At 48.5% G+C, this 17,389-nt stretch overlaps 1 protein-coding gene across 13 annotated transcripts in view; it reads left to right on the top strand.

Moving 5' to 3' along the window:
- Nucleotides 1-17,389, top strand: part of CDC14B (cell division cycle 14B) — an 86,390-nt gene that overhangs the window by 17,812 nt on the left and 51,189 nt on the right. For 8 of the 13 annotated variants that reach the window (XM_079108870.1, XM_079108863.1, XM_079108860.1 and 5 more), the window contains exons 2-3: nucleotides 16,226-16,316; nucleotides 16,923-16,998. In XM_079108870.1, coding sequence (XP_078964996.1) covers nucleotides 16,226-16,316; nucleotides 16,923-16,998 — 167 coding nt within the window. Of the gene's footprint in view, nucleotides 1-12,784; nucleotides 13,025-14,704; nucleotides 15,027-16,225; nucleotides 16,317-16,922; nucleotides 16,999-17,389 lie in introns of those variants that run through there. The other 5 variants (XM_079108869.1, XM_079108862.1, XM_079108867.1 and 2 more) reach the window with 5 other exon arrangements.

Below are 17,389 nucleotides of genomic sequence, written 5' to 3'. Positions count from 1 at the left end.
TCTGATGTGATTTGGGGTGCCCACGTGATCCAGCACTCCCATTTAGTTTAATAAGTTGGGACAAATAGGTATTCATCAGTTTGTGCCTTTCGGTGGTGCCAGGCAGATGGTGGCTTTATACTCGTCCAGTCAAGGGGTAATCATTCCGCCTTGGCACCTCTACTCAACATGGGTGACACGCGGCAAATGGCTGCATAACCAAATGGAGTGTCTAGCTGGGCGTGGTGACCCACGCCTGTAATCCTAGCAGTCCAGAGGCTGAGGCAGGAGGATCACACTTCCAAAGCCAGCCTCAGCAACTTAGCAAGGCCCATTTCAAAATAAAAAGGGCTGGGGATGTGGCTCAGTGTTTAAGCACCCCTGGGTTCAACCTTCAGTACCCCCAGAGACAAAAAGCATGGAATCACTCAGGGGTAAGCGCAGCCTGCTGTTCTGGTGCAGAACTTGTCCCTGGAGGGACCTGCTGAGTGACTGACGGTTCCACTTGTGGCTTATTATGAATAATGCTGCTGTGAGCATTCATATACAAATTTTGATGTGGACATAGATTTTCATCTACACAGCTCATTGAACCTAAGGAATATAATTACAGTGATTTTTAATGTCTTTTCTCTGCTGCTTCTAACTCGTGCATAGTTCTGGGTCTGGTTTGATGGATTACATTCTTTATGAATCATGCTTTTCTGTTTCATATGCCTGGCAGGTTTGTTTTTGTTTTTTGTTTTTTTCCTTTTGGTACTAGGGATTGAAGCAAGGGGTGCGTAACCACTGAGCCACATCTCCAGCCCTTTATATATTTTATTTAGAGACTGGGTCTGGCTAAGCTGCTCAGGGCTTGGCACCAAAATAGACATGTACAGTGGTTCAAAATAGAAGACACAGAGACAAACCCACAGAAGTTGCTCAGGGCCTTGCTAAATTGCTTAGGCTGGCCTTGAACTTGTGATCCTCCTGCCTCAGCCTCTTGATCTGCTGAAATTAGAGAGGTGTGGATCACCAGGCCCGGCAACTTGGCAGTTTTTAAGTAGATGCCAAATCTAATAATAAGATGCTAAATATTTTTGTATTTTTACAAATCATCTTGAGCTTTCTTTAGGGATGAGGTTAAGTGTCTTGGGAACAGGTTGTCACTCAGTTCTTGCTTTTGTGATTTGTTAGGTACATGGGTCTGTGTTTAGCTGAGGGCTGATTCTCATTCAGTAACAAGGCAAGACCTTCCCAAGCCCTCTGCCCAGTGCCCTGTGAGGTAGGTGTTCTTACTTGGTGGCTTCTGTGAGCACAACCTTCTCTGGTCCTTTCCTGGGTGGCTGATAGGCTCTCATTCACAGGCTCTGCGGTACCTGTGCAGCTTTCTGCTCCTTGGTACTGCCTTTTTTTTTTTTTTTTTTTTTAATTTTATTTTTGATTTTTGTAGTACAGAATGCCTTCACTTCACTTGTTTTTTTTGTGGTACTAAGAATGGAACCCAGTGCCTCACACATGCTAGGCAAGCTCTGAGTCCCCCAGCCCTTTTTATATTTTATTTAGGGGCAGGGTCTCTCGGAGTTACTTAGCCAAAAAACATTTTAAATGTATTATTAGAAAATTGTTTCTTCAGAGGAAGCAGTTAATATGGTCACTTTTTTTTTTTTTTTTTTTTTGGTACTGGGGATTGAACTCAGGGGCACTCGACCACTGAGTCCTATTCTGTATTTTATTTAGAGACACTGAGGTCTCACTGAGTTGCTTAGCGCCTTGCCATTGCTGAGGCTGGCTTTGAGCTCCTGATCCTCCTGCCTCAGCCTCCCGAGCTGCTGGGCTTACAGGTGTGCGCCACCGCACCTGGCCTAGATAACAGTGACTTGCACAAAACTCGAGGTGGGGGCTTAGGTACTGCCCACATCCTTGCTACCAGGAGGTAGTGAAAGCCAGCCTCGGTCACACAGCTGTCACTTACTAAATGTCGGTCAGCAAGCAGGGACAGCATAGATGATGGTCCCATGAGCTTAGCCTGCCTGCACATTGAGGTCCTCCGACCGCTGCTCTAACGGAGCCCTGCGGGAAGCAGACACCATGACGCTTCAGGTACAGGGTTCTGTTACTGCAGTGGGTGACCGACCTGTCCGTAGAGCTCTCACAACCAGTCGCTGTAGGCCGAGTCGGGCAGTGGAGGCCACAGACGTAGGTCTCAGTGCACCCCCTCAGTAAGCGTCTCATTAGATCTGCGCACGCGCGCCTTGCTGGGGATGGCGCGCAGCCCAGTGCACGCTCTCCCACTGAGCTGGGCCCACTGATTTGAAAGGAGCTCTCACCAGGGTGCCCAGCTGGACCTGGACTCCTGCCGAGGACGTGCTCCTGCCTCAGCCTCCCACCAGCCGGGACCACAGGCTGCACCGGCCTGGAGCCGGGTGCTTCCAGCCACCTGTGCACTAACAAGCCGCTCGTTTTACCAGGAGAAAAATAATGTCTGGCATTCCGGGTTTTAATGGTAAATTCTGTAGAGGTGTGAGTGACAGAGAAGCCGCTGTCCCGCCCCTGGTGGCTTCCTGCCTTCCCACAGCTGTCGGCCTGGAGTAGCTGCCCCAGCCGTACCTCGGGCTCCATCGAGCGGCCCGGACCTCGTGCACGGCTGACCTTGTCTGCTGCTGGAGTAAGTCCACCGCGACGCGGAGCGTCCTGTGGGACAGTGGAAGGGCGGACTGCATCTGGAGGGCCCTCTGCCCGCTGTCCAGTGTCAGAACCACTCCGCGTTCAGTGTGCCCGCTCCCTGCCGCCTTGGCCTTTCAGGGACCTGGGTTTGCTTTTGAAGGAGGAGGAGCAGAGAGCAGACAGGGCCGGCCCGAAGCCACCCGGCGAAGGGAGGGTGGGCCCGGGAGGGACACGCAGGGCACCCGGCTGGAGCTCGCGCTCTCCTTTTGAAAGTGTGAGCCGCCGCCGCCACAGGATTCGACCTCGGGGCCGCACGGGGCCAGGAGCTCTGTCCTGGCTGGGAATGGCTGCGGTTGCCCCGCGCTGGACAGGAGCAGCGCACCAGGCTGGGGGCACCCGCGGGGGAGACCTTTTTCACGGTGGGCTGACAGCAAGCGGTTGTCGAGTTTCCCTCTCCACCTGCCAGTCCCAGTCCACCTCCTGGCGACCTCTGCACCAGGTGGTGTCCCAGTGCTTTTATATCTCCACCACACACTCACTCGTAGACTGCTGCTCAGTTTGTTTTCGCTACCAGGGATTGAACCCAGGGGCGCTTAGCCACTGAGCCACATCCCAGCCCTTTAAAAAAAAAAAAAAATTATTTCCAGACAGGTCTCATTGAGTAGCTTAGGGCCTCACTGAGTTGCTGAGGCTGGATTTGAACTTGTGATCCTCTCGCCTCAGCCTCCCAGATTGCCGGAATTATAGACTGTGCCATTGCAAGGGGCCCCGGCTTGGTTTTATCATCTTCACGTGTATCATGCAAGGAGATTGTCTGTTTTCTTCAGCGCTGGGGATTGAACCCAGAGCCTTTGCATGCTAGGCAAGCTCTTGAACACTGAGCTAAACTCCCAGACCTTTTAATTTTATTTTGAGACAGGGTCTCACTAAGCTGCTGAGGCTGGCCTTGAACTTTTGATTCTCCTGCCTCAGCCTCCCAAATCACTTGGGATTACAGGTATGTGCCAAGCTACTGTGTTTTGGGATACTGAGCATTGAACCCCAGGGTGCTTATCTACTGAGCCACATCCCCAGCCTTTTTATTTTTTATTTTGAGACAGGGCCTTGCTAAGTTGCTGAAGTTGGCTTTGAACTCAATCCTCTTGCCTCAGCCTCCCAAACCACTGGGATTACAGGCATGTGTCACTGTGCCTGACTTTTTTTTTTTTTTTTTTTTTTTAAATAGTACTTATTTATTTATTTTTTTTCGGGTGCTGGGGATTGAACCCAGGGCCTTGTGCTTACAAGGCAAGCACTCCACCGACTGAGCTATCTCCCCAGCCCCTACTTACTATTTTTTAAAATACTTTTTTAGTTGTCAATGGACCTTTATTTATTTTTATGTGGTGCTGAGAATCAAACCCAGTGCCTCGCACATGCTAGGCAAGCACTCTACCACTGAGCCACAACCTCAGCCCAATAGTACTTATTTTTGTACTACTGTGAGGGGATTATACATTGATTCTCCTTTTTTGAAAAATAGTTGTAGATGGATACAATACCTTTATTACTTACTTACTTTTATGTGGTGCTGAGGATCGAGCCCAGTGCCTCACACATGCTAGGCAAGCACTCTGCCACTGACCACAACCCCAGCCCCTCTTCCCTAATTTTTGAGACAGGTCTGCTGTGTTGCCCAGGCTGCCCATGAGCTCCTGGGCTCCAGGGATCCTCCTGCCTCAGCCTCTGTCCCGTAGCTGGGACCACAGGTGTGCACCACTGCACCCGGCTCTGCCGTGTGGATTTCAGGTCCTAGTCACGGGCTTGTGTACCTGTTCCTGTGTCTGTGACAGCTGCCGTTCTGTTCAGTCGTACTGCAGTCTGCGGTATCAAACACAGGTGCTTCTTATTCTCCTCTCGGGTAGACGTCAAGAGGGTCTGACCTGGTCAGAGGTTGCGGGCACAGCACTGTCGGTGTGCCCCCAGAACGCCCGTCAGTGTACAGTCTCACCTTGATGTACAAGAAGCAAGTTCCTCACAGCATTTGCCTGTGGCTATCAGCATGTAATTAACTTATTTTCTAATGCTGAAGCTGACTGCAGGGCCTCACGCATGCTGAGCATACCTCTGCCACTGAGCTACACCTCCCACCCCTGATACCGGCATCTTTTTTTACAATCCAATACTTTGAAATAAAAAATTTCATTGCTTTGTGATTTTCATTTTTCTAATGATCAGGTTAAACTTCTTGTTTTGAGGTCTATATTTTTCTTCCTTGCTATTTTTTTTTTTAACATAAGACTCAGTTTTGTACTGGCCTGTTTGTAATTTTAGGATATTTTATAGTATTTTTTTTTTTTTTTTTTTTTTTTTTTTCGGTGCTGGGGATTGAACCCAGGGCCTTGGGCTTACGAGGCAGGCACTCTACCAACTGAGCTACATCCCCAGCCCAAGATATTTTATAGTATTTTTATGTATATGCTTTGTTATATGAGTTAAAGATAGGTTTTCCCAATTGGTTGGTTCTTAAAAATTTTGTTCATTTGTTGTGATTTTGGTGCCGGGGATGGAACTCAGGAATACTTTGCCACTACGAGCTACATCCCTCGCTCTTTAATTTTTATTTATTTAGAGTCAGGATCTCACTGAGTTGCTTAGGGCCTCACTAAGTTGCTGAGGCTGGCCTCAAACTTGTGATCCTCCTGCCTCAGCCTCCCGAGTCATTGGGATTACAGGTGTGAGCCAGTATGCCAGACTCAGTTGCTTTGGGAAAAAAAAAAGTTACATTTCCAGAAAGTTGCAGAGACCACATAGAGAGTTCCTGTACAGTCCCCTCCCGTTCAGCTTTCTCTAATGTTGTCATCTTAGTCCACTTCATAACACCCCAGTCCACAGTAGTGCTAACTGGGTGGTTGCAACAGCAGACCTGGATAGCTCGAGGTTCTGGAGGCTGGATGTCCACGGCCAAGGGGCGGCTTCTCCCGAGGCCTCGGGCCTTGGGTTGCAGACTGGGTCCGCTCCCTGTCCTCAGGGCACCTTTCCCCTGTGCCTGGGAGGAGGGGAGCACCTGGCGCCTCCTCCTCTCCCTAAGGACACCAGGCCTGGTTAGTGTCCCTTGATCCTGTCGCCTCCTTGAGGCCCCATCTCACATCTCACACGAGCAGGTCAGGGGACACAGTGTGGTTTGTCGCACTGTCCCGTGTCCCCGTCACACACTCGGGTCGGCGTGGGTACATGGCCCTTAGGTGTCCTCTAGGCCTTCTTCGGCCTTGACCAGTCTCCCATGATCATCCTTTTTCTATTTCAAGGTTGGGTCCAGGACATCACAGCGCAGGTGGGTGCCATTGCCCCCGTCACCGTGGGCCTGTGGCAGTCCCCTGCCTTCCCTTCCCCTGGCTCGGACAGTTCTGAGCAGCTCTGAGCAGCGAGGTCCGGTGTCCTGCACGATGTCCTGGGCCGGGCTGCCTGGGGATCCTCACCTGGAGCGAGCGGCGAGGGCCTTCCTGCCTCGTCGCCCTTGGGTGCAGGGCGTGGCCACCTCTGGCCACCATCCCTGGGTCAGAGCGCGGTGCTTTCTCCTCCGCGAAGTCATGATTCGCTCTTCCCACGCCGTGGTTTTCAGACGCGGTCACCAGGCCAGCGTCCTCAGGAGCCGGGCGGTCCTGGGCAGTGGCAGCCCGCACTGTGGCTTGTCTCCTCGTTTGGGCCACCTGGAAGTTTTTTCAGGTTGGCTTCTCCATCCTACTCCTCTTCTCTTTTTCTAAAAAAATGTGTTTTGTTGGTGGTTTTTGTAAGTGTATCTTCTTTTTTTGAGATGGGGTCTTGCAGTGTTCACCAAGCTGGGCTCACGTGATCCTCCTGCCTCAGCCTCCAGGTCATGGGCACTTCTGCTGCCCGCCACCACACCTGGCTTCATCAGTCCCTTCTCCTCGTGAGGTTTGTGCCCACGTCTGTGCGCATGCGTGCGTGTGCATGTGTGCGCGTGCACGCTCACCCTGGGAGCTGAACCCGGGCCTCGTGCATGCCGACACCACCGCAGCGACCCCTGCAGGCCTGGTGGCCAGGTCTTAAACCTGTGTCAGGATAGGCGGGTTATGTTGTGATGGCTCCTCAAGTCTTGGTGGAGTGGCATAAACAAGGCTTTATTTCTTGCAGATGACACCTGTCTGTCACTGACTAGGTAGAAAGAAGCTTTCAATCTTGGAGCTCAAGCTGGTGGAACACAGCTTTGCCTACATTCTTCGCGCGCGCGCGCGCGCGTACACACACACACACACACACACACACACACACACACAGAGTTCTAATTGAGTGTGACAAAAGCCACTCAGTAAATGTCTTGCGCAGTCTCCTGCAGCTGCTAGCGGTGAGCTGAAGACAGAACCCGAACGCCCGCTGTGCGTGGCCATGACTTGATGGGTCCCCGAAGGTTCGCACCCTGGAGACTTGGTCCCCAGGGTGGCAGTGCTGAGGAGCAGTAACACCTTTGGGAGGTGGGGCCTGGTGGAAGGTGAAGGGGTCAGTGTGGTGCCGTCCTTGGAAAGGACTAATGCAGTTCCCGTGGTTGGTTCTTGTGGGAGTGGGTTGTTGGAAACAAAGCTTCCCCGTGCATTTGACCCCTCCTGCGTGTGGCCGGTTTCCTTTGTTTCTCTATAATAATGTGACATAGCCAGGGGATCCCACACCAGAGGCAGAATAGGTTCCCCCAACCCCCACCTTAGACTCCGGCCTCTGAAACTGAACTAGATAAACCTTTTTTTAATAAAGTACCTGCCTCAAGCATTTTATTATAGCCACAGAAAATAGACTGATATAAGCCCCAGAAGCCATCCTTTGTGCCTTTTCCTGATTCTCACCCCCTCCAGGGGTAAACATTACTCTGATTTTTATTGCCACAGACTTGTTTTGTCTAGTTTCAGGACCTGTGTAAATGGAGTCAACTGAATGTTCTCCTGTTTTCAGCTTCTTTGTGAGGCCCTTCACAATGTGTGCAGTCACCGTTTCATTCATTCTTGTTGAATAATATTCCACTGCAAGAAAGCATGTTTTCATTCTGTTTCTGGAACTTTGGATTGTTTTCAGTATTGGATTGTCACAAACAATGATTCAGTGAAGTTGTTTATACCTTTCTTGGTGAAGATGTGTATGAATTTCTGTTGCATGTACACTTTCTTTTAGCAAACATTGTCAGTTTTCTAAAATGACGCACTATGACTATAATCATGGTTGCTGTTGGCTTGGGACGGGGGAAGAGTTTTGTGGGTGTTTGCACCGTCAGTTACTGATCTGGTCCAGAGGGTCATGTGCCACACAGGAGCCGAGGGCTGGGAATGCAGAGAGCGAAGCTGGTGCTTATGTTCAGCTTTTTAATTCAGGAAGACTTTCCTTTTTTGTGAGTGGTATGACAGAGATGTGCAAATCATGATTTGTAGGCAAAACATTTTCTTCAGATTTTTGTTTAACTGTATTCCATAGATTTAAAGAAGAATTCTTATTGATAGCAATTTTAAAGTAGTCTGTACTGAATTCTCTATTAATATCCCTTCATTAACAATTCAGGTTGTTGGATTTCATTATCTTTTCGTTGATAAATTTCAAGTGATAACTCCCTTGTCATTGAATGTGGTCTGTGTGTGTGATTTCTGCCTCCTAGAATTTGTTCCAGTTTCTTCCTGACCTGACCCATGTTGATGGCCTCAGTGAATGTCCTCGTCTTTGAAAAGTCTGTGTGTTTTCTGTTGGAGGCAGTTTATATCTACCAGATATATTTCTAATAGTTTTTTAAAAAATTTCTTCAGGATGTTTTTGCCTTTCATGATTATAGATTTACTAATTTCTCCTATTTTCACTAAATTTTGCTTTGTAGATTTAAAATCTGCTGTCAAAAGATGTGATCATTATCTTCTGGTAGAGTGTATCTTCACTTGTGCATCATCTTGATCTTTTTATCAAGTGTGCTTTTTGCTGTGAATTCCATTTTAGCTGAAGTTAGTATTACTTCCACTTGCTTTTATTCTAGCAACTCTCTAGCATACTGTTTTGTATTCTTTCATTTGTATTTTTCCTGTATGGTTTTGTTTTCAATGACTATTAAACAACATACAGCTTGAGTTTTTGAAACTCAGTTTGAAAATCTTGTCTTTCGGTTGAATTGACATGTTTTGCATTTTCATTGATGAGTGGCCTGCTTGAATTTATTCACACCATCTTACTCTGTTTGCCAGGATATTTCTTCTTGCTTTTGAGTAGCTTGATCACATTTTTTTTTCAGTTTCATTTTCTGTCTTGCTTTAATAATGTGGAAAGTATGAAAATGTACATACAGTTCTTGAAGTGTAACAAAAATCACACTGGTAAACGCTCAGCCTCCTCCTTAACAGTCGCTCTTGGAGTATTTCTGAAGTGTGGCAAAGTCAAGAGCCTAGACAGGATGGCTCCATCCTCTTCCTCACCTTGGTTCCAGACCAGCTGATGGAGGAGCCCAGGACGGGGAACAGAGGGAGACGTTGGTGTGTGCGCCTGGTTTGTGTCTGTGCATTCGGACCTGCCGCCCCTGGCACACCAGACGACCACAGGACACACTCCAGATGGTGCATCTGCAAACCAGTGAGCCCCTCTCCTCCTGGTCCCTCTTCCTTGTCTGCTGTGGACACGTGACATCAGCCAGCAGCTGCCCGTGCTGCAAACCAAACCACCGAGATTTGAGGGTCGTTCATTGCCACCCTGTTTTGACTCAAACTCATTGCTTCCCAGGGCACAGAGCAGGGCGGGCCCACGCTTGGCAGCCTAAGTGCAGGTTCAGCCCAGGGACCAGGAGGGTCGATGAGGTTTCTTCTAGTGTGTATGTACGTCTTACTCCCGCCCCCAGGCATTTCTTTATTGGGGCGCTAGCCTTTTGTCTGACTCTCTGTTCACTGTAAATTCTGAATACCGATCCTTTGTTGTCCTAGACACACTTTTTATTATCTTTTAAAACTTTGCTACATTTTCTTCTAAAAACTTTAAAGGCTGCTGCTTGTATCTAGGTCTTTAACCTACCTGAGGTTTTTGTTTCTTCCTGGGGGGCAGGGGAGCATGGCACGAGCCCGGAATTGGACATCCTCCCTCCTGCACCTTACAACCTGGGCAGGGGACCACCCACACCCGATGTCCAGTACTCTGCTTACTCGGTGGTGTGTGCTGTGTCAGCCCCCTGGGGGTACCACCGCAACACCGTGCCAAAACTGTTCAAGTTATTCTGTTCTAATATTTTAGCAGGTTGAGATCCCTTGGTGTTCTTTTTCAAAATGTCCTCAGTCTTCTAGAATAATTTTAGTCTAAGTTTGTCACGTTGCATGGAAAGGCCTGTGGAAGATTTTGCTATCAGAATAGGAGTGAACTGTTTCCCTGATCAGACTCTGAGTTTGATCTGAATCAGTATGAGACAGATTATCACCTTTGAGAGATGGACTCTTCCCATTGATATACCTGCTTTATTTTTTCTCCACTTAGCCACAAAGATTAGGCCCATCTTTTTTTTTTTTTTTAATTGTATTTTATGATGGGTTAATACAGGGATGTAGAAAAGCTCCTGGTTTTTCTGTGTTACTCATTTGTATCTAGAAGCTTTGCAAAACAGTTTGCTACAGATTCGCTTACATTTTCTTTTTTTGGGGTGCTGGGGATTGAACCCAGGGCCTTGTGCTTACAAGGCAAGCACTCTACCGACTGAGCTATCTCCCCAGCCCCTCACTTACATTTTCTAGGTACCTAACCACTGTCTGAAAACAAGGTTTGTTTCTTCCTTTCTAATTATTCCTTTTTCTTATGCTGCCATCAGAAAGCACTTCCAGAAATTACGTTCTTAAATAGAAGTAACGGGAGGGAATTTCTATCTTGTTCTTTCCTTGGTTCTCTCTTGGCTTCTAAAGTTGGGTGGGAAGTGTGATACTTGCTTTAGTTGGAAGATGACCTTTGCCAGGTTAAGGAGTTGTCTTTTAGCGCTGGCGTACTAAAAATACTTAAAGACTTAATTGTGAATAAGTATTGGTTTTCTTTTCTTGGCAGTCCTGGGGATCCAACAGGGTCTCACCTGTGCTGGGCAAGCGCTCTACCACTGAGTTATGTCCCCGGTCCAGATACTGATTTTAGTGACTCCCTTTTTTGTACTTATTCAGTGAGACAATCTTGTGTCTTTCTCCTGCAGTCTGTCTTGCTTTCATGTCAGGCCCTGCTGGGATTCATTTTCTTTCCAAATGCTGTTGGTCATTTTATTTGTCTTTTCTGAGTTGATTGTCAATAGCCTTTATGCAGTTTTTCCCCCCATTGGGTTGTTATATTCTTTGTAGGTATTTTTATCTGTTGCGATAATTAATCCTTCATTATATTCTCCCTCAGTTTCTCTCAGTGTTTCCTGTCACCAGTTATATGACAGCTTTTGAAAAATTATTTTGTGATTTGTTTTATGTAGAGCATGAGATTAGAACCTCATCTCTTCTCACATAAAACTGCCTTGGCCGCTGAGCTGGAATCAGTTCCCTCACAAGCCGAGTATGCCTGGCGCCACGTTCGGGTTACTCTTTGCATCAGGGCACACACCGCACACTGCAGGTTTCCGTCAGTAGCCTGCGTTCAGGCTCTGAGTCTGTCGCTCTCCAGAAAGCTGAGCGACCTGGTGCAGGCTGGCGCTTGCCTCCAGGGCTGGGTTTCCAGGAAACCGTCGATGGCGGTAGTCTCTTCGACACCTGGCTCTACACTCTGAGAAGCTGCCTGCTGCACTGTTTTGAGGGTAACCTTCTTTATTTAATCAGTACCTTTGTGCACATTCCTTCCTCTGCGCCCCTTGGCCACTCCTCTCAAGGACAGCTGAGAGCCTGCTGGTCCTGCTTCTGAGTGTCAGGTGCCTCCTGGTGTTGGCCTGGACTGTGAATTCTGCTTTGCGCCTGCCTTGCCTGTCCGCCATGGCCCCCTTCCCAACCTTCCAGGGAAGCCCTGCTCTCCCCCTGGTGCTCCTCCGGCCCAACCCTCCAGGGAAGCCCTGCTCTCCCCCTGATGCTCCTCCGGGGCCTGGGCACAGTCAGTTTGATCAAGGGGGGAATGTGGAGTGTAAGGAAGCCCAGTGTCTTCATCCAGGCAGAGTTCATTTAAATACTTTGTGTTCACATGCAGGTAGAGTAGTCCCTTCTAATCTGGGTAGTATATTCCAGGACCCCAGCCCCACCCCGTGGATGCCTGAAACAGCAATAGTTCTGAACCCTGCTGTGTTTTTTCTATAACAAAGTTTAATTTATAAATTAGGCACAATAGGAGATTAACAATAATGAATAATAGAAATATACTGTAATAAAAGTTAAGCGAGCCAGGCGTGGTGGTGTACACCTGTAATCCCAGCAGCTAGAGAGGCTGAGGCAGGAGGATCCCAAGTTCAAAGTCAGCCTCAGCAACTTAGTGACACCCTGTCTCAAAATTTAAAAAAATGTAAAGAGGGCTGGGGATGTGGCTCTGTGGTTAAGTGTCCCTGAGTTCAATCCCCGGTACCCGTCCCCGCAAAGTGAAAAGGTATGTGAATGTGGTGTGTGCCCCCCCCCCCCCCCAATGTAACTCTCATTCCACTTCAGTAATGTTGCAGTAATGTTGTGGAGGTTAAATGGAACCTGGGAAAGTGCAGCTGTGGGCAGCAGGGGGAGGGGGGTGGGGGCTCCCCTGTGCTATATCAGGGTTCCCACTTTGCTAACTCCCGCCTGCCTCTCTGCTGGTTCACTTAGAACATCACTGTCAAAAGCACCCCTCAAAGCCATACCAGACCTGCAGACAAGTTAGGTGCAAGGATTTAATTGTGTGTGTGAGTCCCCAGGGTCCTGTGTGTGCTAGGCAAGTGCTCTGCCCCTGAGCCATGCCCCCAAATCCCAGATTTTAACTAATTTTATCAACATTTGACATTGTGAGATTGGGTTTCTTTCCACTGTATCATGTTAGTTAGGAGCAGAGGTGGTGATGTGTGGCCGGGCTAGGCGACGGGGAGTTACACTGCAGTGCCCTGGATTTGATAACAGAAATGTCTCAGGGGAATATGTGGGTGTACCGGAGGATGATAATGTCAGCCGTGGACCTTTAAGCACCACTTTGTAAACAGCCCTGTTTCTTAGCCCCTTGAACCAGTACCCTAATCTCTGTGGTGGTTTATTGCAGTGCTGCTCTAACAAGAGAATATTGCCATGATGTAGAGATGAACCGACTTGAACTTGGGCGAGTCCTCCCCCTGGGATGTGTAAACCATCCTTCAGGAAGCCAAACTTCAGTACTGGACTTTGAGGAAAAACCTCACAAAGAATATTTCCAGGTTCCTTCATGCCAAGCTGTGTGTCTTGGTGAAGAGCCAACTTTGGAAAAACCTTGTTGGTCTGCATGTCTAACCTCAGGACCTGGTCATTTTCATTAGGTAATAATATATGTCACAAAATCCCAAGTTATAAAAGGGATGCTATTTCAGACACCAGTTTCCTCTCATGAAGGCAGTTTCTTGTCTTCTGGAGATCTGCTATGCCGAGTTTCATAGACAGTTCTCTACATGCATAAATTCACATGTGAAGGGCAATTAACAGTCTATTTTGGCAAGCTTTCCAGTTTTCATGAACATTTCTGCCAGACTGCCCTTGTGTGGCCCTTTAGGGAGGTTGGCCAGGTTTCGGTTCCTACCCACAGGTCATGTGTATGAACGGCTGCCCACAACCTCCCAACCCACAACACTGTCCAGGTCCTTTTGATTTTTTTGAGGAAAAAAAAAAGTACTTCATAGTTTAAATGTGCACTTTTGTTATATTTGCAATAACATAAAATCAAAATTGGGCACCTTCGAGGTGAATTTAAAAATTCTAACTCATCTCTTTGAGTCCGAGTTTGTGAATCAAGTGCCATGAATACCATTTAAGATTGTGTATCAAAATATGTATCAATTTAGCAGTGATTCTCTAGCGGTTTTTCTATTACTTAGAAAAGCCTTCCCCGGGTGGTGTAAGAACCCCCCCCCCCCCTTTTTTTTAAAGATTTAAAGTCTGATCCATCTAGAGTTGCAGAGTAAGTTGAGGTATGCAGGTTTTCTTTTGAGGCCGAAGGTGATACTGTATAAATTGTACTGAGGCTGTAAATAGTCATTTGGGAGGAAGGCTTGCTGTTGTATTGCTTCTCCCGTTTAAGGAAAGGTCACAGGAAAAAATGTTCACGGATTATTAAAGTTAACGATTTTCAGTAGAAAACCTGGAAAAACACGGGAGGGGATGGAAAGGATCCACAGTGCCAGCACCGTGGTGTGTGTACCAATCAGCGTCATGGGTACTGTGCATTTTCTTGTTTTCACTTGAGAGTAAAATGCAGGCATAGGTTTGGGGAGTGTCTTGAATGGCTGCCAGGAAGGCTACCAGAAGTTTTGTTTTTAAATCTCAGTAACACGGGTGATACCTAAGTGCAGGCTCACCTTCGAACCTTGCACGATTTTGAGGCAGTACCCCAACCCTGCTGGACCCCTGGGGGTCTCGGCTGACCTAGGTGGGGGAAGGGGGTCATGACTGCACATCTGGGCTGCCCAGCCGGGAGTCCATGGTTACCCGGAAGGGGGAGTCTTGGCTGCCCCAGGGGGTTCATGGCTGCTGGGGGAGGGGCGTGGGAGTGGGATCACGGCTGCCCAGGGGGGTCCTGGCTGTGCTGGGGGCGTCATGGCCGCGGAGTGGTTTCTTGGCTGCGTAAGCGGGGAGGGTCGTGGCTGCGCACTGGGGCCTTGGACGCAGGGGGGGCGTCAGGGCTGCGCAGGAGTTTTAGCTGCCTGCATAGGGGGCGTCATGGTTGCCCGGTGGGGTCTTGGCTTCGCAGGGGGTCGCGGCTGCCCAGGGTGGAGGTCACGGCTATGCCGCAGCCTCTTCGCAGCCCGGGGCGGGTCACGGCTGCGCAGCGGGATCCAGGCTGCCCCGGGTGCGAGCCCGGGACCCTCCCCGCCCGCGAGGCCTGCGGCTGCAGCGCCCCCTGGCGGCGGGGCGGGCGGGCAGGCCAGGGCCTGGAGCCCCGCCGTCCGAGGCCCGGCCACGCGCTGGCCCCCGGGGCGGGGGAATCCTCCCGACCCACGGCGCTCGCCGCCACGCTCCCCTGACGCCTCCACACGCCGCGCGCCCGGCACCCCGGCCCTCCGCGCTGGCCGCCGCCGCGGGACCGTGCGAGGCGGGCTGCACTTCCGGGTTGGCTCGCGCCTGCCTGTCATCCCGGCGTCGCTATGCCCGTGCTGGGCGCGGCCCTTTAAACTTTCTGTTTTTAAACTTGGGGGTGTGGTCGCGGCTCCGCCTCTCCTCCCCGCTGGCCGTCCGACCCTCGGGTCCCTCTGTCCCCGCCTTCCAGATGCCTCGGCGTCATGAGCCGCCGGGGCGCGGGGGCCGCTCTGGTGGCCGAGGTGATCCAAGGTGAGGGGGGAGCGCTCTCCTGGCTGAGGCGATGGAGGGGCGGCGGGAGGGCGCAGGGCTCGCTGGTGGCCCTGATGGCCGAGATGACGGAGGGCGCCCTAGACTCGGCGGGTGGCTGGGGCAGACCCCAGGGTCCGCCCGGCGCCGCTGCCAGGTGGCCTGGCTCGCGCGCCACCCGCGCCCGAGCGGCCCGGCGCTGCGCGGATCCGAGGTCGCTGGTTGGAAGCAGTGAGCCCTGTCACCGCTGGCGCTGGCGGGGCGGCTGCCAGGAATGTGCAGTTGAGTTTACGAGGAAATAAATGTAGTAGTTGGCGTGAGTTGAATCGCAGTCCGGGGGGGAAAGCTTGCCATTTGGGAAAAAGATGCCAGCTGGCGCCCCTCTTCTCGCCTGAAAGTAACGTGGACTTGGAAAGCTGCTTGGTTTTCGCCACATTTGAGTGTGAGTGTCCCCTAGCACGGCTGCAGTGACCACAGTTCGTCCGTGACTCCCAGGACTGAAGGCCACCTTTTTGGGTGGAGGAGGAGGCTGGAGCCTCTGAATCTGAACATTAGTCCCCAATACCAGCCTGTCTGCAGTTAGGGAACACAAGTTATCTGTCCCATGCAGAAACCTCTAATTTCTTCTGTTTTAATTAACATCTAATTAAATGTCTAATTGTTTAAAAACAAACAAAAAAAAAAAAGTAGCGATTCCACATTTTTTTTAAAAAGTGTTCCCTGCGAACAGTTGGGTAAACATATGGTTTGTTGGGTTGTTTTCTGCTAGCTGCAAACAGTAAATTTGAAAGCATTCTTAAAAAATAGTTTCTTACTGAAGTGACTTTCTAGACGACTAGAACCTTGAGCTGAGTCTGGTGGCGAGGCACCAAATGTGTGCTGTGCTGCTTTTCTTGAGATTTCTTAGTCCGGGGGAACTTTAGTCTTACTATGAGGAAGTCAGACCTTATCACTAGATGTGATGTCACTACTGTTGAAACTTAGGTTTAAAGACATTTTTTCCTTTAAAAAATTTGCTTATTCTTATCCATTCATAGTCAGAATATTTTGAAATTACCCATTGCCACAGCTGCCATCTGAAACTGCATGGAAAAAAAATAAATCTATTGACTTCATCTGAAAAAGTGTTGCACCGTGATATAGGAAACTTTTTAAATTTTAAATAACTTGAAGAAAGGAACATTGCAATTTTTCCATTTCAGATCGCCTTTGTTTTGCCATTCTCTACAGCAGACCAAAGAGTGCATCAAATGAACATTATTTCAGCATAGATAATGAACTTGAATATGAGAAGTAAGTATTGCTTTTAAAAAGATTGTTAGTAACTTTTTTTTTGAAGAATGTAAAGGTATGTTTACTAAGAGTATAGCCCTGGAAAATTATAAATCTGTTGATTGCTCATAGCTAGATGCTTTTTAAAAACCCTGGTAATAAAATAGACCTAGGTGGTGATGGGGAATGAAAATGAAAGAACTTCCGTACATTTAAACACTTAGATTCGATATTTGATAGTTTTCATTGCAATGAGATATAATGTGTACTAAGTAAAAATTTCCAGTAGAGAAAATATGTGAAGACCAAGTTTCTTATTTTGGAAGGCATTTTCATGTTCACCGAGGTTAGATGGAGGCTGTTAACACTTGTTGCGTTTATGTATGTTTTTGTTTTACTGTGTTGGGGATGGTGCCCAGTCCACTGGTTGCTTATTTCAGTAGGCATCACTTACCAGAACTTTCCTTCCACTAGGAAGGCAGTACTTTGAATTGTGTGACCTACATCAGTTTGGTTTGGTGAATGTGCTCTTGTCATTAATTTGATTTTGTACACCCCCAAAAAAAGGGCATTTTTATTCAGAGTATTTGGAATATACATACACGTTTTTATTTCTTATTTTTAAAGCTTCTACGCAGATTTTGGACCACTCAATCTGGCAATGGTTTACAGATATTGTTGCAAGATAAATAAGAAACTCAAGGTAAAGTCTTTTTTGTTTAAGATTTGACTTGAGTAATATTGTTAATCTTGGTAATAAAAGTAAAGAAGACATTTATATAAAAAAAAAGTTTTTAAAAATTTTATAGAAGGTTTGAAAGCATCCTTTCCCCCTAAGAATACTGTTTCTTACCTAAATGACTTTTTAGGATGTCATTATAGTGGTGTTTGGGACCTACATTTGTCTGTCTTGTAAAGTCACCAGGCATAGATTCATATTCTAGAGTTTTGTAGGGACAAAGTTTGGGCCAGCTGATTCTGTTTTGGGTTGCTGATGTTCAAATACTTGAGAAGTCAAAGTGGAGGTTGGTTGATCCAGTAAGGCTCTTACTGTCTGACTCTCAGACTTGAGAAATTCCTTCCTGGCATTGCTC

Source organism: Sciurus vulgaris, assembly GCF_902686455.1.
Source record: "Sciurus vulgaris genome assembly, chromosome: 13".
Lineage (NCBI taxonomy): Eukaryota > Metazoa > Chordata > Mammalia > Rodentia > Sciuridae > Sciurus > Sciurus vulgaris.
The sequence above is the reverse complement of the archived record's forward strand: the minus strand, read 5'-3'. Positions and strand labels throughout refer to the sequence as shown.